This window comes from Lampetra fluviatilis, chromosome 9 (genome assembly GCF_964198595.1).
Source record: "Lampetra fluviatilis chromosome 9, kcLamFluv1.1, whole genome shotgun sequence".
Classification (NCBI taxonomy): Eukaryota; Metazoa; Chordata; class Hyperoartia; order Petromyzontiformes; family Petromyzontidae; genus Lampetra; species Lampetra fluviatilis.
The window spans coordinates 4,021,138-4,048,994 of record NC_136283.1 but is presented as its reverse complement, the minus strand read 5'-3'; the positions used below and the strand labels follow the sequence as shown (position 1 = coordinate 4,048,994).

General features: G+C 45.4%; 1 protein-coding gene across 1 annotated transcript in view; it reads right to left on the bottom strand.

Moving 5' to 3' along the window:
• Positions 1-14,224: 14,224 nt before the first annotated feature.
• The window catches only part of LOC144934134 (anthrax toxin receptor 1-like), a 66,104-nt gene continuing 52,471 nt past the window's right edge, over positions 14,225-27,857 (bottom strand). The window contains exons 15-18 of the mRNA XM_078859597.1: positions 27,346-27,441; positions 23,756-23,935; positions 22,916-22,996; positions 14,225-17,926 (exon numbers count right to left, since the gene is read on the bottom strand). Coding sequence (XP_078715723.1) covers positions 17,897-17,926; positions 22,916-22,996; positions 23,756-23,935; positions 27,346-27,441 — 387 coding nt within the window. The 3' untranslated portion in view covers positions 14,225-17,896. The remainder of the gene's footprint in view (positions 17,927-22,915; positions 22,997-23,755; positions 23,936-27,345; positions 27,442-27,857) is intronic.

Below are 27,857 nucleotides of genomic sequence, written 5' to 3'. Positions count from 1 at the left end.
TTCGGCCGTTGCGAACTGCGTCGCTCGCTGCCTTTGCATCTGCGGCCGAGTCTCTGGGTGGCAGTGGGCGACGAACAAACATTTACAAGCCTTTCGGTAAGAATTCTCATCCAACAGGCCGCCTTGGTACCCTGGGAAATTCAGACTCAATCAAGACGGCGCTCTATCAATCACAACATATGACCGTCAAGCCGCGTGTTGATCAAATCCCTGCGCACGATAAAATATGGACGAGGAGAGCGATGGGGGGCTTGTTCCCATTCGGTTTTCAAAAGTGGCAGCATATAGAGCTGCTTTGTTTTGACATTTCCTCCTGGACTTTCGCTTTAAAAAAAAAATGTTTTAACGGATGTTAATAATAATAATGACCACGATGCTGACGGGACGTTAACAACTCTAAACATTCATTTGTGTAAGTGCGACATTGCATCATTTAACAGGTGCCCACCCCACCCCCCCCGCCGCCCCTTCCTTTCCCATATGTGCGGTAACATAAGTGCAGCCTTAATAGAACTTCGAGGTCAAAGAGATATCTTTGGGGAGCCGGTGTGGGGGGCCGCGACGCACACATGTTAAATTGGCTCCGGTGGGTGGTTACAGCACTGCCCCTGCCTTCAGCCTGTGCTGATTGATGCTGGAGAGCGCAGATGCGGCCACGATTATGGACGTTTGCGTTGATGCGCGCTCGGTTGGCGCCCTTTGTTCTCTAATGACAACGCTTTGTGGGGGCAGGCGCATGTGTCGTTAAGTCGCCGATATTTCGGCTGGACGGACACCTCCTGCGGTTGAGTTGAGCTACTCTGTGCAGGTGTAAATTCTCCAACCCTCTGTCTCTCCGTCTGTCGCTCAAGTCATTAGTGGGTTACTTGTGAAATCCGCGATGAAGCTACTCAACCATACTAATAGGGTTTTTCCCCTTTTTTTCTGGCAACAAAACTGACACCTTTTGCAAGGAATCATGCTTACGTTAACCACAATACTTGCAGTCAAATGCAAACAAAAAACAATACTCTGATCATTTATGCATTGTCCTTGAAACTGATTGGTCCACACCAGAGACAGCTTTTTTTAGAGCCTAGTCTCATATGGTGTTCGACCAGATGACGCCTTTTGGCGTTAATGTAAACATGATTCCTTGCTAAAGGTGTCAGTTTTGTTGCCAGAAAAAAAGGGGAAAACCCCATTAGTATATTTTGATACTGGCAAAGGAGGTCCCATGATGCTACTCAACCAGTTTGCGATTTTGGACGTTTCGATATCGTTGGTAGCCTGCCCTCCCGGTTAAAACGTACAATACTTTTCGTCCGTCTTCAAAGTTGTCATGCTCTCTTCCTCCGGCGTACTTTCTGCTTGTAACCACAGGTTGTCGTCGGGCACTACAAGTGTTGGGGCCAGCTTCTTCAGACGTCGTGCCGAACCACACGCAAGGCACAACCCGAAAACACACGCGTGAGTTGTGCGACACAACCGATGCAAGCCTGCATGGCGGTGCCACCTCGGTTCCCTTCTCTTTCTCTACCCGCACAGCTGAGCCAAAATAACCAATCGTGACTAATCTCTGACCGGCGCAGCCCACAAATTTGTCTCGTCCAGAAGTTCACGGGGGAAAACTTTGTTCACAGGGCAGTGAAATTGACGCCGGTGGAAACATGTCATGCAATGGGCGGGCCTCGTTACTTTGTGATCAAGCGACACGTGTCTGAGCTTGGGTTCAATGGGTAAAGCTTAATCCGTGGTAATTGTAGCATAACGATGCTACGATTAATGATGCTACAATTTACCTGTGAAACTGTTTTAGTGGCCCTATGAAGCCGCAACACGAAAGGCCCTTTGAATTGAGCTCCCGTTCTATCACCAGCGGAACAAAAGCGCTGGGCTCAGCATGAGCTGCATAACAGAAGCATTAGCGGCTCCTACATGTGTCGCTGTTGTCAGCTCAACTTTAAAGTGACCTGAACTTTTATTTCATTCAAAGGCCGAGCGAAATGCCCATTTGTTCCTTCATTTTTGAAAGGACAAAGTGCGGTCGCTCACATCGTAGGAGCGTGCGAGGTGGTGGCGGCTTGTGGAGGCTTTTATCCAGCTGAAGATTGACCTTGGCTGATTTAAGGACAAGCGTGTCATTTAAATGCTGTGGATATACATATGCATGTTGAACATCTTTCGCACCCTATGTAGCCAACCGTGCAAATCGGAGGTGCGGGGATGGCAGTGTCTTCATAAATAAGATTATATTCTACACTATTGAACCATGCAGTGCATTTTTCTACATTTCTGCTCGTTTTTTTAAAGAGCTATTTCAGTGGTAAATTATACCCGTAGAAATTGTAGCATAAACTTTCACCTCATTTCATCAGCACGAGCCACTCTTTACTATTTCAGATCACATTGAGTGAATGTTCTGCCAAAATGTATGCCGTGGTTTTTTTTCCTCCCCTCCATATTATTTAATTAGTTTATGCCTCTTCCAATTATTGTTGGCCCAGCATGTACAAGTGATAGTTGCTGCCAACTCAATCAAGAAATAGACCTATCAGCAGCAGCATGGTGGCGTTTGCTCTTTTCCGTACATCGCACTGCATTATTGACTGGGGTGGTGCTTCACATTTTGACTTGAGCTGTGGTCCACATTTTTACTAGAGTGGTCCTCACATTTTGACTGGAGCAGTCCTCCACATTTTGATTGGAGGAGTTCTCACATTTTGATTGGAGCGGTGCTCCACATTTTGATTGGAGGAGTTCTCACATTTTGATTGGAGCGGTGCTCCACATTTTGATTGGAGGAGTTCTCACATTTTGATTGGAGCGGTGCTCCACATTTTTACTAGAGTGGTCCTCACATTTTGACTGGAGCAGTCCTCCACATTTTGATTGGAGCGGTGCTCCACATTTTGATTGGAGGAGTCCTCACATTTTGATTGGAGCGGTGCTCCACATTTTGATTGGAGGAGTTCTCACATTTTGATTGGAGCGGTGCTCCACATTTTGACTTGAGCTGTGGTCCACATTTTGATTGGAGTGGTCCTCACATTTTGACTGGAGCAGTTCTCACATTTTGATTGGAGTTGTGGTTCTCACATTTTGACTGGAGCAGTTCTCACATTTTGACTGGAGCGGTCCTCACATTTTGACTGGAGCGTCCTCGCTCCCTGGCAGCGGGATGTGGACTTAGAACCCGTGCCTATGCACGCTGTGCTGCTCACGAGGCCTCCCACGCTGTCAGAGTTGGCGTGCCCCCGAACCTGGGGACTGCGGGAGGGCTACAGCGGCACACTTCTCTCTCTGCGATGCATTCATTAGCCCCCGCACATACACAGAGGGGTTCATGGGGGGGGGGGGGGGGGGGTGTGCGAGAACCACGAGCGGGGGGGCAGGGGGGGGGGGGTCTGTCGTCGCGTCTCGGCCCCGTCAAGCGCCGCATTCCCAATCGACGGCGCCGTCGCCCATCGAGCCGTGCGAGTCGAGCGGACGGTTACGTTGCGCAACGGCGAGCGCCACTTGAGCGGCCAAATCTGTGCGCCGGCGTGGGGCCCCCAGTCGCGGTGCCTGCCGAGCGTCCGTGCGGGACGCCGTGCGCGCGAAGCGATGAGCGCGAGGTGCCTCGGTGCGGAAGGTGCCTACCCGCGCCGCGATGCCCCCCCCTGTGAAGAGAGACATTTGTACACGCGCGTATATTTGTGCTCACCTCTCAGCCCCTTTTGTAGAGGAATAAACACGAAGATTGTTTCGTAAATTAGTTCTCCAAGAATTAAAAAAAATCACGATGCTTCGAGTATTTTTTGGGTTGAACAAAAAATATTGGCGGTTTCTTCTGTTTTTTTATGGCAAAAATAAATGATCCCAACATTTAAAAACACGAGTGTTGACGGATAATTTTCCTTTCAGAAAAATTAACAAAATGGCCTTATTTTTTTTCACGTAAACAACAATACGGTTGCTGAAGTTATTAAAATCAATGTATACGCATGCACATGCTTGTGAACTTGTTTTAAAATGTGCACATGTGCCATAGAAAGGCTTGTACGTTCTATTTGTAGAGGCACGTGCACGTCTGACTGCATTATCCCACCTCAATATTCCCTTCTCATCATCTAATTAGTGTTCTGCTCGAGGCTCAGCAGAACAATGACTGTAATTGTGGTGATTAACGTGGAACTCATATGGGATTTAGCCGAACAGGTATTCTCCTTTGGTGATGATCTCCCTGCAGTATACACACACACACTCACTGGAGCTTGCATCAGTCACCTGCGCTGACATCGGCACTGGTTGACATTATAGGGCACTATAAAAAAAGCCATTTTAAAACCACAGTTTGAGCATTATATGAAAAATAAAACATTGTGCATCATTAAAATATTACAGTTTGGGCATTATAACGGACATTTTGGGGAGTAGATGCCTGTTTAGTGTTTGAACATCTTAACACCTTGTGTATTATTGCCTTTTCTTTTTGTTGTCATCTCGATACTCGCAGAAATGGTGCCAAATATATTTTGGGTATTCGCAAAACATTTTTGGGCATTATAATTTTACTGCCACCTTGGAAAAAAAAACCCTCTTGGTTGGGAGGACATGGTATCTATGTCTTCAATACAATGCCATCACACGTATATATGTAATATTTTAGAAATGAACAATTCACCAAACAGCCCGCCATTCTGATCTGAGGTGTTTTAGTTTATTTGTGTTAAACATTTGCGCTGGTTTTCCTACACATACATTTGAGCAAATTAGGCAAAAATAATAACATTTCGACGATGTGTATATGATTGCCCTGCATACATGTACACGTACACATTGTAGGCAAATGGATTAGGGAACAAAAGAATAGAAACCTACATTGTTGCCCTTAACTTGATGTCTCATGTCTGGTCATTGTACATAAAATGAATATTCACGAATGTGAAGAGAATTAATCAATTTAAAGTAATACGCACATTTGTGAAGGAATAAATTGTTTTAGATATCTTGACTTTCTAATTGTATAACTGTATCATTGCCCTTCATGACTTTGTCATGTAATATTTTTTTGGTGTTTCTGGTTTAAATTGGGGATTAGTCTTCAGATTCGTGGCGATTTGGGGCGTGTTTTCACGGTACAATTTAAAGTACAGTAATTATTTCAAGGAATAAAATAGATGCAGTGCACATGAAAACAAATTAAACCATCTTTGTCACACTTGACCTTATCTTGCACACGCATGAAGGTTTGGCTGAAAGGAGCAGATAAGGACTCCTCGTGGCTCGTTGTAATATGTTCTATCTGCGTCAAAACGTAATATAAATGTCTTCCAAACAAGAATGTGTATATGCCCAAGAGAGCGATGTTGGAAATAAGCCATCAGTGGGATCCCAGTACATCTTTATGATCATCGTAATTTGGAATTAAAGAAGACGGCTAGTTTATCATTTGTTATGTTTATAATCTCGGAATTTATTTTTATGCGGTGATATAAACAGTGTTTATTTGTTTCTTTTTATAAAGTATATCCTATTTCTGCCATTCGCATGTTTTAATCTGCTGACCATGCAAAAAGAAAACAAAATTCGGTGAACGCTATTTAATTTTCTGCAGTTAACGATACAAAATGTTTCAATTAACTCCCATTAATTTACCGCCGTTACAGTGTAAAGTAAAACAAAACCCGCCAGGATGGTGCGTGCGGTGTGGCGCGCGAAATCACGTCTCGTTTTGTATCGCTCCGTTCTCAAAAAGGGAACTATAAAATCCTGCAATTATAAAGTAATAAGAAAATAATGTCCACGCGATAAATAACCGTCGTGTCCGGGAAGGTTCTCTTTTTTTTTCTCTCCCCGTGAGCGAACACACGCACAGTGTAAATCTTTTCCCAGAGTGCTGTCTGGCATTTGAGGAGCGAGCGTTGAGAGTCACATAGCTCAGGGAGGCATTAGCAATGTCGCAATGGATGCAAACGACATTTTAATTAAAACACGTTATCCCGGCTCCAACGTTGGGTGTTCCACTCCTCGCTCATTAAAATATGCTAATTATTGAACGTAACGAGCTTTGTGATCGCATTCATTATGTCCGCGCAGTAACTGCCATTTTTTTTCTTTCTTTCTCAAAGACATCGGTGAGACAATGTTTTTTTTTTAAATGATTATTTTATTGGCAGACAGTTGGTGCTTAGCTTAATACAAAGCAATTCACGTGCGTTCTTTTGTTTATTTATGTTCCTATTATGGATTCTATTTGGCGTTGGGGGGGGGGGCATCGGCTTGGTCTCTGAAGTTTAAGAACTATGTCTTGAAAGCTTTGACTTCTAGATATACATTTTGTCAAATCACTTAGCTGCCTTATCGACTAACAATGCAGCCGCATTCGATCACGCGGCATTGAAGCTAAAACCTGAAACTGGTGCTCGGCACTTAACTGAAGTGTCTTGCAAATGGAATTAGGCTGCACTCAGGACACGTGCGACAGATAGTGTCATTCACAAGGTACAGCCTGGAACAATTGTCTCTGCATGGCTTCTGGCAAAAGGGCTGCAATTGTATCTCGCTTTCATATTGTATTTTTATTCTAAACGTACACACAAAACATGTATAACCATAGGAGGACTCGATAAGTCATTTGAATCCTAGATGTCATTTAGTCTCCTGAATCTCTCCCAGAGTCAAGTTAACTGACCAAAATTGGAGTTTACAAAATTGTCAACTGCTTGGCCAGTTAACAGCACATTCATCAGCAACGCTGCTTTTAAAGGAAGCATATATAAATTTCGATTTAAAGCTTTCGTGACTGCAGGGATTCATCTTCTTGGTTCTTTCGGTAAGGTCACGTAAAAGGGAAATAATAAAAATAAAACATAATAAAATAAAATTCTCACGATGTTTCGGCCCTTCTACGTGACTTTACCGAAAGAACCAAGAAGATGAAACATATATAATAGGCAATATGTTGGTCAATTGCCCTCATTCATAGCACATACATATGGAGGCCAGAGAGATTTGGTGGAAAACAAGGGTTGGAGACTGCACTTGTTTACACCATGGACCCTGATAAGAATTACATTGAAAAAATGCTTTCTGATGAGCAGTTTTTTAATTGGCATATGAATAGTTACCTAATAGTAGGTATTTTGTAGAACCTAGGTATATATAGGGACGAGTTGCACATTGCAGAATTGAACAAATGATCCTTATGGCGGTTCCCCGGGTTACCAAATAATATAAAATGGCGGAGGCAATTCAATATTTTATTTCTGGGGCACTATTTTGTCCGGGGGCGTTACTCAACTCCGCGACTGGGGTACCAATCAATCCGAAATCAGTGCTATTTCGCGATGTCGAAACGCAGCGAGGACGATTGCGCCGAAACCCTGAACGCTCGTACGCACCGTGGTGGTGCATCGTGTACAGCTCGTCGAGATGAGTGAACTGCCGCATCGCCGACCATCAACAGACTAAAAGTGACTGCATCACGGACATTATGTGAGAGCCGGGGTATTATGGTACCCCGGGGTACCGCCATAAGGTTCAAATGTGAACTTTTAAAGACAACTATGGAATTTTTTTTTAATTGTCGGATTTTCAGAAACATTTTTATACCTAATAATTGGACATATCTTTGTGGTAACAAATATGACATCACGGCATGGCACATGCCACCATTGTTGGTGGAAACAATGTGGATGTGACATCATGGAGGTGATGACACTTCCTGTGATGTCATATCTTCGTTTGAATGCAAAACAAAAGACCAGTTTGGATCCTAAATGTTGTATCCAGGCTCGATTTAAAAAAAAATGAATGCATATACTGAATGTTTGTCTTTTTGTTAGCAAGATGAAGGGAAAATTGTGATCAAAATGGTTTGAAGTGGATGGTCAGCAGCACCTTTTCCATTTTCTTGAAGTATCTTGCGCGAGCATTGCCACTGGTCAAATCTCTATTGAAGGCCATTTCGTTTGCGTGTCATTTTTTCACGCCGTACGCCGACGGTCAAATATTTAAACGAACAAGAAAATCACACAATGTAAAACAAATATAATCCGTGAGCAAATAATGTGCTGCAAGCCGAGGCCAGTTGTCCATGCAAACTATCTCGATGACGAATACACATTTAAGGAAAAAAAGTGTACGCATTCTAGTTTGCTGGAGTTTCGTCGTGGGCTTTAATTGGCAGAAGGCCCGATGGCGTGGAGGTGTGGCACCGAGGGCCTTGCGCCGGTCATTGTCTCACCCTGTTCACATCAAGTCGTGTCGTTTTGTCAAAAATTTCCCTTCTGATTTTTCACTCCGCGTCACAAACGGCAAATGCGAAGTGACTCGCGGTCTGGCCGGATTTTCGGCAAATAGGCGTAATTGCGTAAGGCGACAGGACGGTCCATCACTCGCCGCTCCTCATGTCATGACCAGGGGCGGCCATTGACGTGACTCTTCAGCCCGACAGCCATCTTTCTGCCTCCACAATTTGTGCAAATCACGGACTCGCCCGCTGCCGACATCTTCCCCTCTCTCTCTCTTACAACTCGACTCCCGTCCACGCATCCTCCGCTCCGGCAACCGAGGAATTCTGTCAAAGCCCCCGGTCAAACTTCGCTCGGTGGAAGGTCATTCGTTCTCTTATTCTCCTGTTTCCAAATGATCTGGAACTCCACTCCCCCAGTCATCCGTGCTGCACACTCCCTGCACCCTCTTCAAGTCTAAGGACATTACCTAATTTCTCCTCTACCTGCCTCTCTTTAACTTCTCACTGCAGTGGCGAGATGTTAACTACCTCGCCTGGTATACAGGAGGTCGTGGGTCGATCCCGACCCTGATGCCTGTTGTATATTTGGAGTTTGCATGTTCTCCCCATGGTCGCGTGGACTTTTCTCCGGTTCCTCTGGTTTTTCCCTCCACATTTAGAAACATGTATTTAGCTGCTATAGATTTCCACACGATAAGCCACTTCATTGGGTTATAATTCGTGGCCAGGTCGCTTCTGAAAAAGAGCTAAAAAGCTCAGTGGGCCTTACCTGCTAAAATAAAAATAGTAGAGTAGTAAATACATATGCCCACAGATTCAAGTGCAGCCTCTTAACATGATGCCACGTTTGGACGCGATATAAATTCAAATAATGTTATGCTGTATCTTGTGCAAATGTGGTGAGAAATAATTGTCAGATTGTTTTGTGGTGGGGTTTTATTTTCTTTTATTTTTAAAAAGTGGCCACTGCAGGTGATGACCCTTTGACAATGCAATGCTGGGGGGACTATAACTAATATTAATTTATTGATAAGCAGGTCGAGGTTTTTTGTTGTTCCTGCATAGCTAACATTAGGCAGGCGATGTTAAGGTTTGTCTTTTGTATGAGAGATCTTTGATGGAGCATATGATTGCTCTGTAATGCTTTATACAGTAGAACCTCGGAGATCGAACGCACCAGAACTCGAACAAATCGGTGTTCGAACGATATTTCTGAACATTTTTTGCCCCGGAAACTGAACGAAATTCGCAGGCCGAACGGGCAAAGAACCTGTACGACTGAGACGCGTATGGCCAGCGTGCGTGACGCTTGCCCAGACAAAGGTTTTACCGTGTGAGAAGCTCAGTTAACACGTAGCTCTCACCCAGTGCAGTTACCCGCAAAACATCGTTCCTTAACTTTTTCGTTAATTTCCTTTATTTGAGTGTTTTTTGGTGTTTATCCATACACAATGTCTCCATTTATTTATTGTGTTTCTTGTTTTATTGTATGATTTTATGCATGTAATTACTGTAAACTTCGTGCAAAAATGCTTCATAATGAGATATGTCTTGTGTCTGGAACCAATTCATGTCATTTACTTTTATTCTTGTGGGGAAAATTAATTCGGTGTTCGAACAAATCGGTGTTCAAATGGACTTCTGGAACGAATTAAGTTCGATCTCCGGGGTACCAATGTAGATACAATTGAGTACAATTGTGCTGAATTATATAAAAGTTCATTATTCGCTAGTGTGGATCACCGTGGGTAATGAGACGGTTGAAATTCACGTGCGGACACAGACAAAGATCCTCCATATAGCCGACAGACTATTGGGGCAAGCGCTGTTAGCGAGCACGCACACACACAGGCTTATTTATTCATTTCAATTCTTCAGCCTGTGGACCTTCTTGACCCATGCTGTAGAATTGTATTTGTCAAAATTACATAACAATTGGGGCTGCTTTGGAGGCATGCACCCTCCAAGCTACCTCTTACCCATTCATCTACCCCATCCGTCTACAGCACTTCAAAAACATATTTCGGTTATATTAATGAGTGAAAATGACGATGATGGTGATACTGATGAACCTTCGACGCCAAATATATTTAGACTAGCGTGTTAGCCCGTCCTAGGACGGAAGATGTAATTATAAAGATGTTAGTATACGCTTTATTGTGCGATTGCCAATGTAGGTACGAAAAGCTGGGCGTAACATTGTTTTTGGGGAAATTAAAACCATCACGTTGCCATACATAGCAGGCCTTACCAAAAAGATTTCCAAAATCTTAAACAAACACAAGATCCAGGTCCGATTCAGTACAGTACACAAAATCCGTGATCTGATCCCATCCGTAAAGGATGTCATTCCTGACTTGCAGTACCCTGGAGTCTACAAACTGAGTTGTATTTGTGGTGATTGTTACATTGGGGAAACGAAACGACACATATCAGACCGTATTCGCGAGCACAAGGCAGATTTTAAACGCGGCAGGTCAAATTCTTCCGCCGTAGCTGATCACTGCTACAACGCTTTGGGCTCTCATGATATTGGTTTCTCCGACACCAAAGTGCTCTGCAAACGTACTTGTTCTGGCACACATGCACACCACAACAACAACAACCACCACCACCACTTGCCACTAACTGACAATGATGTCATCTCAGTGCTTGGGCCAGGCTAGGGTGCACTTGGAGGTCACGTGAAGTGTCGAAGGCTCGCTGGAATGAGGTCAGGGGGCAGAGACTATTTGGTAGATACACCACCTGTGCTCCCCACTGCGCCACCAAAAGACAAAGACAAATATCCCCCGTATAGCCTGCAACGGACTGTTGGGGCAAGTGCTGTTGGCAAGCACCTACGAAGCCTGGCATGGCACACGAGGGGGGAGAGTGGCCAGCACCACGCCCGACCGCATTTGTCTCCCCAGTGGCGATGTTTACACACCGCACCAGATACTCCTTTGAGGCTGAGTCGACCTACGGAAGGCCCATGACTGGTTCATATAATCGTCACTGGTCTTGGTCATGAGCAGGAATCGAACTCGGGTCACGGGGTTCATAGCGCTGTGCGCTAACCGCTACACTACCGCTCCCCACTGTGCCACCATGAACATACACGCACGAACGCACGCGTACATTCGCACATAATCCATCGCTACAAATAAATAAAAGTCTTCCACTTCATCATGACCCGTGACCCATGCTGTAGAATTGTACCTTTTTATTGGTCAAAATGACAAGACAAGGGTTTTTTGTTGTTGTTGTAAAATGATTCTGTTAATGTTGATAGTGGATCGTTGCTTCTCGTCTCTGTGAGGCTTGTCCGGCATTGGTGTCTGTTAGTGCGCAAAGTGGATTTCAATGGGGAAACCAAAAAAAGCTCCGTTTAACACGTCGGCTTTCGCGACCAAAATAATCCATAACACAGGTTTTTTTTTTTGGGTTAGATCGCGTAAATATATAAATGTATCGTTAAACCCGCCACCACCCGACACAGCCAACTAGTAAGAGTTGTCACGGTAACAGAACGTGCCAATTCGTTGGAGAGCCAAGCCACAACATTTACAATCCGAGTACTCAGATCGTAAATGTTGTGGCATGGCTCTCCAACACACGGTGTGCTGTACTCGTAACAAATTGGCGTGTTCTGTTTACGTGGCAGCCCTTACTAATCGTCTGTGTCAGGTGGCGGTGGGTTTAACGATACATTTATCTAATTATACGCGATCTAACCCCCCAAAAAACTCTATTATGGACGACAAAAACACGTGAAACAAATGCCGGTCTCGTGCAGAGTCCAGAGCACGCGCACCTTGGCTCTCCGCTTGGCACTGCGAACACTTTCCGCAGCACTGCCTTTCCACAGCTCACCAGTCGATCTGCTCCCACGCTGAGAATACAGGCTGTCAGGGCACAATAAAGAGGGCTCCCCACGTTTCTTCTTCTTCTGCTGCGATGCTACGAACGCATCGCACGTTCTCTAGCACTGCAGCTTTATGCCTATAGTACGTATATATGTACGTACGTATGTGAAGTTGAACTTCTTTCGCACCGTACCTTGAGATCCGTGCTAATCGGAGGTGCGGGGGAAGGACAACAAACTAAACGCTAAAACGCAGCTCTAAAGAAATGAGTTTGCAATCTAGATTTAAAATGCTGTAGCTCCAGTGGCTTCCTAATATTGGAAGGAAGAGTGTTCCAGACGGCCGCAGAGGCGTATCTGGTTACCTACTCGTCCATGTGTTTAGAGAATTTGAAATTTACTTCGGCAATGTGCAATTTTAAATTTACTTAGGCAAAGTGCAAGTAATGATGATGATGAGCGATGATAATAGCGATGAAATTGTGGTCTCAAATGTTTGTTGGTGGGCAGTTATGAACATACTCAACCATGCTCGTGAAACTTCAGAGTTGAAGGCCCTCCCCTTCACATATATGCACACATGTATTCATATACACACGAAGGTAAAGATCACCCGTACAGTCTTATAGGCTGTTTTTACACACCGCAGCAAATACAATTTTGAAGCTATCGTAACCGGTACTTGTCACTGATGGTAGCTGTGGCTGGGAGTCCACCTCGTTGCGCCGGGTTCATAGTGTAGAGTGCGAATCACTGTGCCATTACAAATACGAAGATCCCCTGTAGAGGCTTTAACAGACTCTTGGGGCAAGTGCTGTGAGTGTGAGCGAGCACCTATGAAAGCCGGAGTGGTACACGAGGGGGTGGGTGGCCAGCACTACGCCCGACCGCCTTTGTCTCTCCAGTAGCGATGATAACACACCGCACCAGGTACTAATTAGAGGTTGAGTCGACCTAAGGGGAGGCCCAGGACCGGTTCAGATAATTGAGCAGGAATCGAACTCAGTCGCCGGGTTCATAGCGCAGCAATGCTAACCACGACACTACTGCTCCACAAAAATACAAACATCCCCTGTATAGCCCTAACAGACGGTAGGGGCAAGTGCTGTTAGCGAGCACCTATGAAAGCCGGAGTGGTACACGAGGGGGTGGATGGCCAGCACCACGCCCGAACGCCTTTGTCTCCCCCGTAGCGATGATAACACACCGCACCAGGTACTCATTTGAGGCTGAGTCGACCTAAAAAAACCAGGACCAGTTCAGATAATCGTCACCGGGTGTTGGCCGTGAGCGGGAATCGAACTCGGGTCGCCGGGTTCAAAACGCAGCGTGCTAACCACGACACCACCGCTCCCCACACACACACTCATATACATGATGGTCGAAATTGGCCAGGACACCAAACATGCGTGGCCGGCACTTTTTAGAGACCTGTTCGTATTCCTGCGCGACGATGTTTCCGCAGAGGTGGAAACAACCGGCTGCGATCGTGAGGTCGACGCCGCGCGGATAGGGTTGACGCCGCCACTTCTGCATTTCCAATTCAATCACTTTGCCACGCGTGCACGACTTGGACGGATGGAGATGCGATTTGTCGTCCTCGCAGCCGCAGCTCTGGTCCCTGGCACTGGAAGTTCACGCGGCGCCAGGCTGTGTGGCACATCTGTGAAGAGGGCATTCTTCGCACGGCGTTGTTTCAATAAGGGATTTCCAGTCACTGGTGTGCCCATTTCAAAACGTTCCTTGTAGGATGTGGTGGCTTCAAAAATATAGTACCACTGGATTCATGAATGTCAGTCACTAATGGCTCGAGGGTGAAACAAAACAAGAATAACTCCTGCAATGGACATTGCTTTTGGACCTCCAAGTGGCTGTGGTTCGTCTCGTTCTTGTGGTTTGAACGCAAGCACATTGTGAAATTAGATGCAGCATGCCGTGTGTTACGACCCCCCCCACCCCCCCGCTGGGGCTCCCCTTCTGTGAATGTACTCGGTATAGAATTGTGTGTGCGCATATTTGACGTTGAGGTACCCGTCCTTTTAATTGCTTAAACTGAGATGTCCGAGTGAACGCTTGCGTAAAAAAAAAATCATAAACCGTGCGGATTTTTTTTTAATATGCAAAGACAAGAATGTTCTGAAAACAGGATTCGTGAATCATTTAAAGTTGGGAAAGAAACGAATGTTTTATTATTAAAAAAAAAAGCAAGCATGATATCCAGATACAACGGTTTCACAAGCAACGTTTAAGGTTCTACTGTGGTATTAATGGTCTACATGACGTTGAAATTACTCGCTAGATTAGTTACGTACACTGAATTCAAGTAAATATATTTTTTGGAATTTTTCTCTTTTTTGGGGCATCCATAAATACTGTGAAGGCCGGCAGCAGTTCGTTCCAACGCAAGATTCTACGCGGCGTCAAACGTCCGCGCAATGGGCCGTTACAACAGCAGCAGCAACAACAACGACAACTTGCCCTTCTTCTGTGGCTCGGTGCTGCTGCCAAACTAAATCCCGGCTAAAAAGGCGAAACGTGAAAAAAAATCGGCAAAAGAACCGCACGGAGTGGCGAGCGCGTGTGCTCACGAGGCTTCGACGGATGCCTCCCAAAGACGCGCGCTATCCCTCTCGGGGGCATTGGGGACGCGACAGAAACTTGGCAGCCGGACGGATCACAGCTTGGGAACCGTCGGTGCAGATGCTCGTTATTAAAGTGGTGCGGCCTCCGTTAAATAAATGGTGCTCTCCGGCCGCACTGTACGCGTGTCCTGCGGTCAAGGGGAGGGCCGGGTCCTGTTGCGCGTTTAGCCTGAGGTCGGCGAGTGCGCATGTTAATAACCACGAAGAGACGCAGCTTTGCAACACTGTTCGATTTCCACATCTGCAACGTTTTTTGTTATTGTTGTTGTTGCTGCTGTTGTTGTCCCGACCTTGAAAAAATTATACATCTACAAGCTTTTCATTATTAGCGAACCCATATAGGCACACAGTTGATTGAAATGTGTGAATTTCTTCCGCGCAATTTATGTACAGATGAACAGTCTTGCTCGGGGGCACGTTGCAGTCAAGGGAGGTGCAACACTAAACTCATGCGGAGACAGAAATTCCCTGGCAATGTTTACCCATCATTTCATATTTCTTGGAGGTAGGCGTGAAGGCAAATAGGCAGTGTAAAAAAAAACTGTTGGCAATATACCACAGAGTCACACCTACTCGTGTATGTTTGCCTCTTAATGCTCACAATTGCATACGGATGCTATAACAGGTGCAGACTTAACAAAAAATACAACACAACGTCTGAGCCTACGCACACCTTGGAATTTGTTTCCAAACCATTTTGATAATTTATTGTCTTGCACGTCCCTTTGCAACCCGAAAGCGTTTCACGTAACACATCGCGTGACGAGGCAAAGTCGTGGCCCCGTGGATAGTTAGCGCACCGCGTCATCTGGTCCAACACCATGTGAGACTAGGCTCTAAGAAAAGCTGTCTCGGGTGTGGACCAATCAATTTCAAGGACAGTGCATACATTATCAGAGTTGTGTTTTTTGTTTGAATTCCGACCGCAGGTATTGTGGTCAATGCAAACATGACGTGTCAGTTTTGTTGCCAGATAAAAGGGTAAAAAGAACAATTACCGATGACCTGAGTTCCATTCTCGGCAACGTTTGACATCAGCGGCGATCGATATCTGAACCGGTACGTGGTCCCCCGCGTGCTTCAGAATGGTAAAGTATGTCCAAACAACCGGTGCAGCTGATACGACGTGAAGAGGCCTTCATCCAGCACTGAACTGACAAATTATCACATAAGTGTCGTAACATTTTTGGGAAAAGCAGTTGCAAATTCATGAATACGTGGACTGTGGATAATGCTGCCTGCAGCAACGAAGAGCCGACCGGACCCGACACGAGGCGGGAATTATTAAACATCTCAGCAAGTACAATCATGGCCAACGCGAGCCAAACTTGTGTTTAATTTAGCTGGCTCAATGTCACCAGGCATTAGTGGCGAGGGTAGAACGTACTCAACATGAGATATGTCGGCGTACTTTCCGGCTTGGCTTCGACAAGGGCCGCTGATAAGCGGTGCTCTGTCTCCATGTGTAGGCAGCAAACCAGTGCAATGGAAAGAGTTTAGGCGTTTGTGAGTCTACTTGGGATGTGTTCCCAATGTTTTTTGGAATGCATCCGAAAAATCAGAAAATCAGGCCTAGATATGAAATTTCGGACGATGTAAAAAAAAAAACTTTTGGATTCATGCAAAAATGTAACATCACAGAAAGTGATGTATGACATGTTCTCCCGATGATGCTTGATATAAAAGTCATGAAATAAATTATTAATATTTAAAATCCTTAAATTTATAAAAATGCAATACATTTAAATTATAATCTTAAAATACCAAATCAGGTCTGAAACCGAGCCTAAACGTTTGAAAAGGCAACATCCCTAGAGCCTAGGCTGAAAGATATCGTTGGCTGAGCTGTAAAGTCAAGTAGATGTAATGTTTAATGATTTATATTTGGATTCAGAAGCTGTAAAGCATACATCATAATGACACCAATACTTATATTTAAAAAATGCTGATAAATACAGCCGAAACATAAATGACTGTTCTGCACGGTCTATATAATTGGCTGATTTCTTTATCACAGGCAGTATTTATTTGAACGATTGACAGCAGGAAAATAGATCTTCTCGTGTTCATGAGAAGTCCGTTGATTTTCACAGATAAACGGACAAGACACACATGAAAGGGGGAAGTTAACAAACAGCCGGGCCAAACATCTTCCTCATTCTCTAGATCATAAGACGCCCCCGAAATGAAGATATCCCTCAAATTAGTGCCCGGGAGTCGATCAAGTTAAGCTAATATGATCACACAAACACCTGCCAGATTATAAAGACACACACCCCCAACTTCTGCTACAAACTACAGGAGGGTGGGGGGGGATGCGTTGTATAATCCAGAGAACAAGGTAGGGGTGGGAATTCACTTCAACAAGCTAGAACTTATTTTAGTGTTTAGTTTTTTGTCCTTCTCCCCGCACCTCCGATTAGCACGGTTGGCTTGCTAGGTATGGTTTGACAATTGTTAAACATACGGTACATAAGGAGACGGGATTGAACCCTGCCAAAAGTAGAGTGCAGTCTGCTCTGCAGCCTATCGCCGTGGATCTTGTCGTGGCTTTATGAGAAGTTCTAGATCGCTTGCTCTTGAATGCAATCCGTTAGGGTTCCCACCTCTTGAGATACAAAAAAAAACATGGGGCATATGGCAAGAGGAATAGCTCATAATACTGGCAGAAGGGAGAACTACATCCACACGCGCATTGTCACGAATGGTGTATTATTAAGCATCTGACCTCCAAAAAAAACCATCAGGAACTTTTCATTTCCTGGGGAGACGTACAAATTCCGAAAAACAACCTCAAACTGAGGCTGATCCTGGGAAGACCGGGACCCGGTGGCAGCAGTGGCGTTCACATTCGTTGGCGTGGGGCGCTACGTTTCGTGCAGGGGTCGGCAAACCTGCCGCTACGGAGGCACGCGCGGCTCTTTGCGGACCGCTTCGCAACGTAATGTGCGTGTGTGTGTGTATGCATTTGCTTGCATCGCGGCCCTTGAAATGTTGAGTTTTGCACCGAATTCGAACAAAAACGGCTCTTGTTCATTTTGGTTGCTGACCCCCTTGATTTGGCGCGAATGCTGCCTCCCAATCAAGATGGCCGCCTGCTTTAAAAAAGAAAATGGCCGACGTGGGTGCAATGTCACGCGAGAAGATAATCTTCGACTTTGTTTCTGCTCGCGGTCCAGCCGCCCTCCGTCAAGTGCGCCTCATGGTCATGCAGCGACCCTGTGCATAGGAAACAACGTACAGTCATCGCTTTTTTTTTCAAGTCATCACATTTCTGAAGTTCGCAATGTAATAATAACTTCGTGATGTTTATGTCTGCTGTGTGTGTTAGAATGATTACAAATGTGTATCGTGTATGTGTGTGAAATAACACTTGAAAAAAAATATTTTTTAAAGGGTAAAGCTGCAGGCCTGAAATGTCTTGCCTCCACTCAGACCTCCTGATTACCCTCTCTAGAGGGTTTTTGGCCTAGTCTTCCACGCTGGCTAGACGTATTTTGGAAGAGGTAAGAGTTACCTACACTTTGTCCCACCACACGTGACCTGCTGATCGACTGACTGCAGCATTACTCATTTACGCTCCTTGGCGGAGAGAGGTTGGGGGGGATTACAGAAACTTGCCCCTTTGTTTCCACTGCCGCTCAGGCTAAATGATCCACTGACCTCTGGATTGCAAGTCCAGTGTGCTGACCCTTACAGGACAGCATCCGAGTGGCATGATTGGTTATCACACGGTACTTATTTGCCCATAGAGTTTTTTTTGGGTTAGATCGCGTAAATACAAATGTGTCGTTAAACCCGCCACCACCCTACACAGCCAATTAGTTAGGTTTGTCACGTAAACAGAAGATGCCAATTTGTCACTAGTACAGCACACCGATGTGTTGGAGATCAAATCCACAACATTTACAATCTGAGTACGACGTTTCGTCAGTAATTACAACCGGCAACATCAGGCGGCAGCCAGATTTTTGTGGTGGAAGGTTTAACGACACATTCATATTTAAGCGCTCTAACCCCAAAAAAAACCTGGATTATGGATATTGGTCGCGAAAGCTTACATGTTAAACGGTACTTATGTGGTCGTAATGTATACTTAACGACGTTTATATTTCTGTGTTAGAATAATTACAATGCTTCTTTGTGTGTGTGTATGCTTTTACGAGCGATAGAAATTGTTTGTGAAATGTGTATTATTATATATAATATGTATTGTACGTAATTTGTTGCGCGAGGTGTAAATGTTTTAACGATAAGTTTCGCTTTTATAACCAAACATAATCAGAATGTAATCAGTGCCACTATGAATGTATGTATGTGTAAGTTAAACTTCTCTGGCACCATACGTAGCGAACCGTGCTAAATCGGAGGTGCGAGGGAAGGAGAAGGGAACGAAACACAAGCAGTGACGGCACTGGGCAAAAGCAAACCAAGAAGAGGCTTTGGCCTGCCAGCAAATCAAGGGGACCAATTGAAATATCGGCTTATCCGATACGAGATAAAATTCAAAGCCTAACAAGCAAAACAAGAAAATGCACATAACACGCCAAATTAATGTCTCTCATCGCTATCTTGTCTGCATCAGTGTTATTTAATTTCGCTGCATCTCAACTTTTCTATCGACATTTACATTACTTCGACATCACAACGGTTTTCTGAATTGTAAGGGAGAGGTGGTTTAGAGGGGTGGGGAGGGGGGTGAGGGGGGGACCCAAAAATATCAGAATCTGTATTTAGCTTGCAGGAGGAATCCGATGAGCTACTAAGCTCTTTATTCACAGAAATCCAATACGGGCGGGTCAGCAAGTTACAACAGCAAAAAAATAAAAAAATCGTAGTGGTACAAACTCGAGAAAATGGTAAGCAAGTCACTTAATTTTTGTTGACTTAGGACTCCCCCCCTCCCACCCTGCCACAAATGGGCCAGCACCACAAACTGCGGGGAAGCAAAGTCATGGCAAACGGATGCAAAGTCTCCACGCTTCGCAAGCACGAATGCAGGCTCCGCAGGGAGGGTGGCCGCAGTGTTTTATAAACCTCGTCCCCCAGGAGGGCCAGATGGCGTCAAGAGAGTCCAAGTGATTTCCCGCTCAAATACGCATTGACGCGACGCTCATCTCCCACTTATAAAGCCCCGAGCCAGTGGTGGGAAATCCACATTCCTATGGCGGGGGTGAGTCTATCCATAGGACAACCACCGTTGTTGACTTCCCCACACGCGCACACACACACACAACAGAATTCACTTAATCGACCTCGGAGGGGTGACGTGTCGAGCAGTGCCGGATTAAGCTAGTGCGGGGCCTGTAGCATATGTTGTTATAAAGGGGCCCTAAATAAAAAAAAAACACACATTTTTAACTTGCACAGCAAAATAATTTAATTTTTTCATTTGCTATACAGCCAGATAATGACAAATCGCTAACTTTAAACACCTAGTCGTTTATACAAGGCGGTATAGTACTATAGTAATAGAGCAAGTGCAGAATCACTGAACCGGAATTGATAGCTTGAAAGCATTTAGCGCGGGGCCCCCCTTGAAAGTGTTGGGCCCGGAGCATTTGTAGCTACTTTTGCTCCTAGGATAATCTGGCACTGGTGTCGAGTCAACCCCTGACCAGGATATGAACTCGTAAAATTCCGATTGTGAGTCCGCTAGCTCTGCCGCTCAGCCAGCTGGCGGGTTCACGTGGTGTAGATTATTCTGAATACACAGATGTGTTGGTTTTAATTATAGAGACGGAGAGTTGATGACAAATATATGTCTTGTCCGTAGCAGAATTTATGATTAATTGTCCTCTGTTTATTGTTTGGGCAAGGAAAAAAAAAGATACGTGGATGTTAACTTGAACAAAAAGTGTAATTAACCGTTAACATCTGTCTAACGTGTTCGCCAGACAACTTTAACACTTATATAATTACACAACATTCACTTCGAAGAAGTGTTTGTTATGATTATAGAGGTAAGTTATTTTCAGCTTTCATATCAACATGGTCTTAGCCCGAATTGTTCTATTGTTTGGCACTCACGTTATACTGTATACAAGATGACATTTATATATATTTTGTATGCATCCATATTTCTATTTTGCTCTGCATGGATAGCTTTTAAAATAATGTCGTAGTTTAGACGATCCCCTAGCGAAAGTAATATGTTTAAAAACGTATTTATTAGTTATAGATACGACTTCGGGAAGATTAGGTAGATTGATTTATACATGGAAGATACAGCAATATAGATTCATCCATGCCATAAGCTTTGGAACAGCTGTCTTACAGGTCTAAAGGTAAAGGTGCAGTCCTGCAATTCCGCGTTCATGCCGCTGCAGGCAGAAACACCTCGACAACAGAGAGCTCAAGCGAGTCTGTCCACGGTGGCCAGACGCCTGCTGCTGTATATTTGGAGTTTGCTTGTGTTTCTCTCTCTCCCGTGGTCGCGTGGATTTTTCTCCGGGTCCTCCGGTTTCCCCCCCACATTTAGCATCAACATCACGCATCTCAGAGTATTTGGTTGCTACAAATGTATATTTGACGAGCCACTTCGTTGAGCTATCATTTGTGGCCAGGTCGCTTCTGAAAAAAGAGCCATATAGCTTAGTAGGCCTCACCCTGATAAAATAAAAAAAAAATTGTTTCACAGTTTAGTTTTCGTCTCGGAAGAGGTGGGAATACTTACGCTTTACCCCACCACACGCAACCTGCCGATCGACTAACTGTGATGAACCAGAGGCTGGGGGATTTAAGAAACCTGCCCCATTGTTTCAACCTCTGCACGGGGAGAACTAACCAGTGACCACTGTGTTGCAAGTCCAGTGCGCTAACCGTTGCATCACGGCAGTGTCCCTTTACTGGAAATAATATTGTTCCCATTAAGTGCTGTTCTTGCGGTGAACATTCTGCTGTGGTTACTTGACATGGTTACATAAACTAGGCACGTCCACTTGGCTCCAGTGTTAACACCTCTTGGCTTGTATTCGCTAGTTTTCCATCTCCATTTGTGAGAAAAATATTCAAGGGAAAGCTTGAAAAAAAATCTGAATTAAAGAAAACGGTAACAGCTGCGGAGGGCCACCACGACTTGGTCAGAGTATAAATGCTCGCATGCGTTAATAAATAACCATTTAGATAAATTAAATAACTAATAATGAGGCATAAAGTTCCGCCAGGCCAACGCTGACAGTATCTGTGACGCCGTCCAGATTGAGGCCACTTGCTGTGACCCTGGCTGCAGTTCACCGAGTGTCGAGGCAGGGCCAAGCATCTCGCGTTAAAATGTTTTAAACATCTAATTTTTAAACATCTGATAATGACCGTGCTTGCAATACAATATCACAGCTCGCATTCCTCTTCTCTCTTCACCAGACCACACAGCCTTGTTCTACTTTGTGGCGGTCTATGCCCAAAAGCTGCTTTTCGGGAGACCGAGACTTGTTTTACCCTTGTGCTCTTTAGAATGTGCACGTAATCCGACCCTTTCGGTTTAGAACACGCAAGCGGCTCGATGTGAACGTGCAACAATCTGTGCCCTTTGCGTTTGGTGCCTGATCAGTGGCGCAGGCGGTGCAACTGCACCGCGTCCCACGGACTGGAGGGGCCGGGCTAGGAAGAGGAGGGGGGGGAGGCATTGAACAGGGGGGCCCCATTTCTTTCCTTGCACCAGGCCCCAAGCCAACAACGCAACGCCACTCTGTGCCTGATGTGTGTAATCCCGCCCAGATCATGTGACCCACAGCCCACTTACTCTTAGAGAGACACCAAACTGCTCATGCAGGTGTTATCCTAATAGAGACCTTGATAGAGAAAAAGTCACCGTGGCGTAGCGCTCTCTACGCATGGTAGAAGCACCGTTCGCTAAAGACGAGCGCGGCGAATCAGAAAAGAGTTTATGTGAGGCCGCAGCTGTCGCTGGTTTGCATGCGCCGGCAAGTAGCCACTGCTACGAGTTTCAAACAACACGCACACTCGTGTCAAAGATCACTTAAGCCTTTGTGCGGTAAGCAAAAACCGTCATGAAGTCCTCAAGAAGTGCACTGTGGCCCTCTCGTCTTAGGTCACCATCGAAATAAATTTGAGCAAAGTATGACCGACCGACAGGCGGCTGTGACTCGGCGATGGATAACTGTAGCCCAGCGTCATCCTCGTTCGGACTCCTCAGCACGGTACTGGCCACCAATGCTCACTGCCGTCACCACTGCGTTGACTACGTACCTTATCGCCGGGCTGCGGCCTCATCACTGACACGCGGTCGTAGCCACTTCGCATGAGGGCCCAGAGAGCGTCCAGCATTCCCTGTTTGGGAAGGGAGTCAAAGCGGCACACGTGTGAAGCGCGCTCGGCGACAGCAAGCGCGCTTGCCGCGAAGCTCCACGGTAACAGTTCAGCCGCTCACACACGCGAGCGAACTTTGAAGATGGTATGACGGAGTCTTCTTTGCAGCTTTGTCCTGGGGGCTTTAGGTATGAACATTATTGTTGCAGTGTGCGCATGAAAGGCTGTGTGCAAAACAGATGTGGTACGGGGCAAGATTTGCGGCGGTGTTCCTTTCGCCCCAACCGTGCTTCAGGTCTTCCGTTTGAACAGATCGTCCACCACGTAGTATTAGGTCAGCCAATCGGTGAACTCAGTAAATTTATTTTTTTATTAGAAAATATATAGCCAAATGGCATGTTTTGGTCTTCCCCCCCCCAGTGCATTGCTGTCTCTGATATGTTGCTCATTACTCCTGAAGTGTTGTTATGGTCGCACTTTCATATCTGGTGGCCAGTCATAGTTGTGATCGTAATGCCCCATTACTATCATCCATCCATATCCATCGTCGACTAAAACAATACGAAAACTTCGTCGACAAATATTTGCGTCGCCAATTTCTTGAACGAAACTAACTAACACTGGTCCGATTCACGAACAGCAAAAAAAAAAGACCCCACCATGCTTGCGTTGCCAGTAGCGCGCGAGCACGTACGGCAAAAATCTAACGCATTCTTCAATAACGCTGCCCTAAGTTGCCGTGTTATCGGCCCTTCTTCATATCAGACAGGAGCAGCTCACCTTGATCGGAGCGAACCACTGCGGCGCAGGCGAGCGGGGGGTTTCGGCCGTGCCATTCCTCTGGGGTCGGGGGGTTTGTTGGAATTGGACCTCCTCCTCTGTTGGCATGGTGACGACTGCGTTGGGGGTGGCCTTGAGCCTGGCCCCCTCCTCTGTGCAGCCTTTGCCACCCCAGCGTACCTATTCACACGCGCGCGCACACACAGCCACCACCGGCCCCCCACAAGTCTGTAGATACATCGGGGGCAACTGGCAGGACGCAGAGGACGAGACCTCCACGCTCTAACGAACGTGACGAGAGATTGACAACATTCACTCGGGAGAAGATACCCGGGGAAGGGAAAAAGAGGCTTGAGGAAGACAGAGCGGAAGAGATGGCGGGATGGACTGATGTAACTTCGGAGGCCACTGATGAATGACACAAACTAAGCAAAAGATGGAAGGAAATGGGGGTGGCCTTTGTTTGTATTTAAAACTTTTTTCACATCGAACGTAGCCAACCGTGCTAATCGTAGGTGCGGGTGAAGGAATCGGAGGTGCAGACAAGTTACAGCCTGATAACAACAACAAACGACAACGCAACGGTTCCTTGAGCCTTGGCCAAAACCGCCTTCGATTGGACCCAGTCGCTCCGCGTCTCAGAAGCCAAGGAGGGTTGAGTTCCAGTTCGTACTTGGATGGGAGACTGCCTTGATATACCAGCTGGCTTGGACAAATCGTTGTTTTTCTTTACACAAAGGTGCTTTGGTTTCCTACCAAATGCCAAGTACTCATTGAAGGAATTGCAGGACGTTCCTGAGAAAGAGTCTTAAGACTCGGTAATGCGTTCTTGCCAATAGGGCATTATTATTTTTCGATTTAAAGCTTTCGTGACTGCAGGGATTCATCTTCTTGGTTCTTTCGGTAAAGTCACGTAGAAGGGAAATAATAAAATAATAAAAATAAAACATAATAAAATAATTCTCACGACGTTTCGGCCACAATGCAAGCAGCCGTCCTCAGGTGAAGAACAGGTCTGTCGGAAAGACAGCGTCTGAATGAACACCACCAGGCTTGGAATTATTATTATTCGTTCTTAAAATCTGTTGCTATAGTCCAGCTCTGCTCATATAACACACGTCTCAATTCACGCGTCACTTTTGGTCAATTACATTACGTACGTTTGTTCATTGATGAATTTGAAAAGGTGGATCAGTGTTGGGGTCGGTGTGGTGTCCGGGTGGACGAGAAGACTGCATTTAGGAATAGCTGTCCATGCAGCTGTATTTGCATTCATTGGTATGTGTGTGTGGAGCTGCGAAGAGATATTTGCAGCAAGCTTTGGAGACATGCTCTTTGTCGTGCTGAGATAAGGATTTATTTATCCGGCTCTACCATATTTGCCAAAGTTTAAAAATCATTTTAGCATATTGCATGGGGTTCCTGAGCGCCAACACAATCTGTTTCCTTTCCGTGCAAACCGAGGTCTTTTTTTGCAATTTCTCAAAAAAATGACGACTGGCCAATTTGGATACTTTTCCCAATAATCAGGACGTAATTACCCTTCTTCTGCACGCTACTGCTTGTTCAATCCGAGTGTCCGTCTGCAGCGGACGTGGTGTTTTTTCTTTCGCGACAAACGGTGACGTGTGTTTTTTTGCGTCATTCCACTGGCTCGGCTTCAGAAAACACCTCTGTCATGAAGCCACAAACACACTCCAGTGGGGCAGAGCGAAGCCATCTGTCAGCGAGAATCCCGAAGCCGCGGTACGCGGGGTAAGGCTCGGAACGCTCGTGACAAGGCACGACAACACGGTCGACCCTTACAATACAAAATACGCCAAGCCACACCGGTGTGCTGTACTAGTAACGAATTGGCACGTTCTGTTTGCGGTACAAATCGTACTAATTGGCTGTGTCGGGTGGTGGCGAGTTTAACAACACTTTCATATATTTACGCGATCTAACCCCAAAAAAACTGCATTATGGATATTGTTCGCGAAAGCCTACATGTTAAACAAACAAAATACAATTTTGATGTGCATGGCATCCAACATGACAATCTACATTACACGGAAGCTAAGTGGGGTTGAGCCTGCGTTGCCACTCACCACACGCATGAAGGCGGGTGTCAGCGGCTGCTGTGGGGCTACACTGTGGATGAGGCAGCAGATAGTTGTGCAGCAAAGTATATTGTTGTACTGTACTTCTATGCCACCCCCCCCCACGTATGTGCTACGTGCCGGTCACCCGCAACGCCCCCTCCCCTCTGCGTGCTGGGTGGTGCATGACCAACCAGCCAGGCAGTCAGGCAGCCAGCAAAACTTTTTTCTCATGTTATATCATTATATTAGCCTCATTGACCCAAATCAACCTTGAAAAATATACTTGGGGGTATCACCTGGAATTTTTTTTATTATCAAGCGATCAAACATCTTCTTAGACTATTCCTTTGTAAGAGGGAGTAGCACCGAAAAACTTGTCATCATTTTAAAAAGAAAACCCCCACGGCAACAATAGAATCCCTGTGTAAAATGGAAAAATGAACATCATCGGGCTTATGTACCACACGTTTACATCTTCGTGCCTTGTGTTAATGTAAACACACATGGCTGACCGCACAGTGTTTTAAAGAAGCCACCAGAGTTGGTAAAACAAAGCTTGCAATTGGTCCGATTTTCCAGAAGACATTTTGGAATTGTAAACAAAAATTGCAGCGATGTCTGCGTTTCATATACAGCCCCCCCGCAAAGTAAACCTCATCTACTGCACAATTCCTCAGCAGTCTAATTCAAGCACATCGCGTGCTCACACGCACATGAATAATTGATGGGTAAACGGAGCGCATTCTAATGCACACTTGGACGGGCGGGTGGGCAAGGCGCTGAACTACTTAGCAGTGCAAACACAGACCACACGAGCCTGGAATAAAAACAAACCAAGTGCGAGAGGCGTTTAACAGTTATTCATTCATTTTGGAAACCCGAGTTGAGCGCGGTGCCGCGTGGAGCTGTGATGAGAACTTCGCGTGAGAGCGGCAGCTCCACCACATACTACACTATACAGTAAACTGCTATACACTACACTATACACTACACTACAAAACATTACGCAACAAACACTACTACACTGCACACTCCAATACATTACACTATACACTCCAATACACTACACTACTGTACACTACATTATACACGACACAACCATACAATACACTGCACTATACTAAATTGAAAGCGCATTTCTTAAGAACTGCTTGTTTGTGTTTAGTTTGTTGTCCTTCCCCCGCACCACCGTTTAGCGCGGTCGGCTACGTGCGGTGCGAAAGAAGTTCAACATCCAACACCCAATCATTACAATGGGACAGACTTTGACTTACGAACACAATTTGTTCCTGTGGCGCGTTCGTAAGTCGGAACACAGTAATCTGCTGTATATTTAAATGCCCACACACACATCTCGTGGAGGGATCGCTCTGCTGAACAAAATTAGTGCCGCGGTTCAATTTGCAAGCGAGAGTCCGCTTTTAAGCTAATAAGAAAAAAACCCCAGATATTTAATCGAATCGGATTCGTAAGTGCGGGTGTTTGTAAGTCGAGGACTGCCCCTACCTCCATTGGCTTGATGCCACCGATCCCGCCGGCACCATAGTAGGACGCGTCCACCGTTGGCCACTTCTTTTTCGGTGCGATCTCCTCCGGCTCCTCCTGTCGGGTGTCGCACGCGGGGTGGGGAGGGGAAAGGAGCGAGCGAGCGACACGGAGAGATGAGCACGTTCGTTAAAGAAGGGACAGGGGGAGTGGGCGAATCGAAGTTCAAGACTAAGGAGGCAGCAAGAGCAGAATGAGCGATTGTAATATATTACATTTTATCCACATATATACACACATTTTAGATGTTTGCACTCTAAACACACGTTCTTGTTGGGAAATCAAAGCTTATTTTAATGTTGCGCAAACTACAAATTTGGGAAACATTTTTTTGGTTCTTTCGGTAAAGTCACGTAGAAGGGAAATAATAAAATAATAAAAATAAAACATAATAAATAAAAATAAAGCAAAATAAAATAATAATTATTTTATTATGTTTTATTTTTATTATTTTATTATTTCCCTTCTACGTG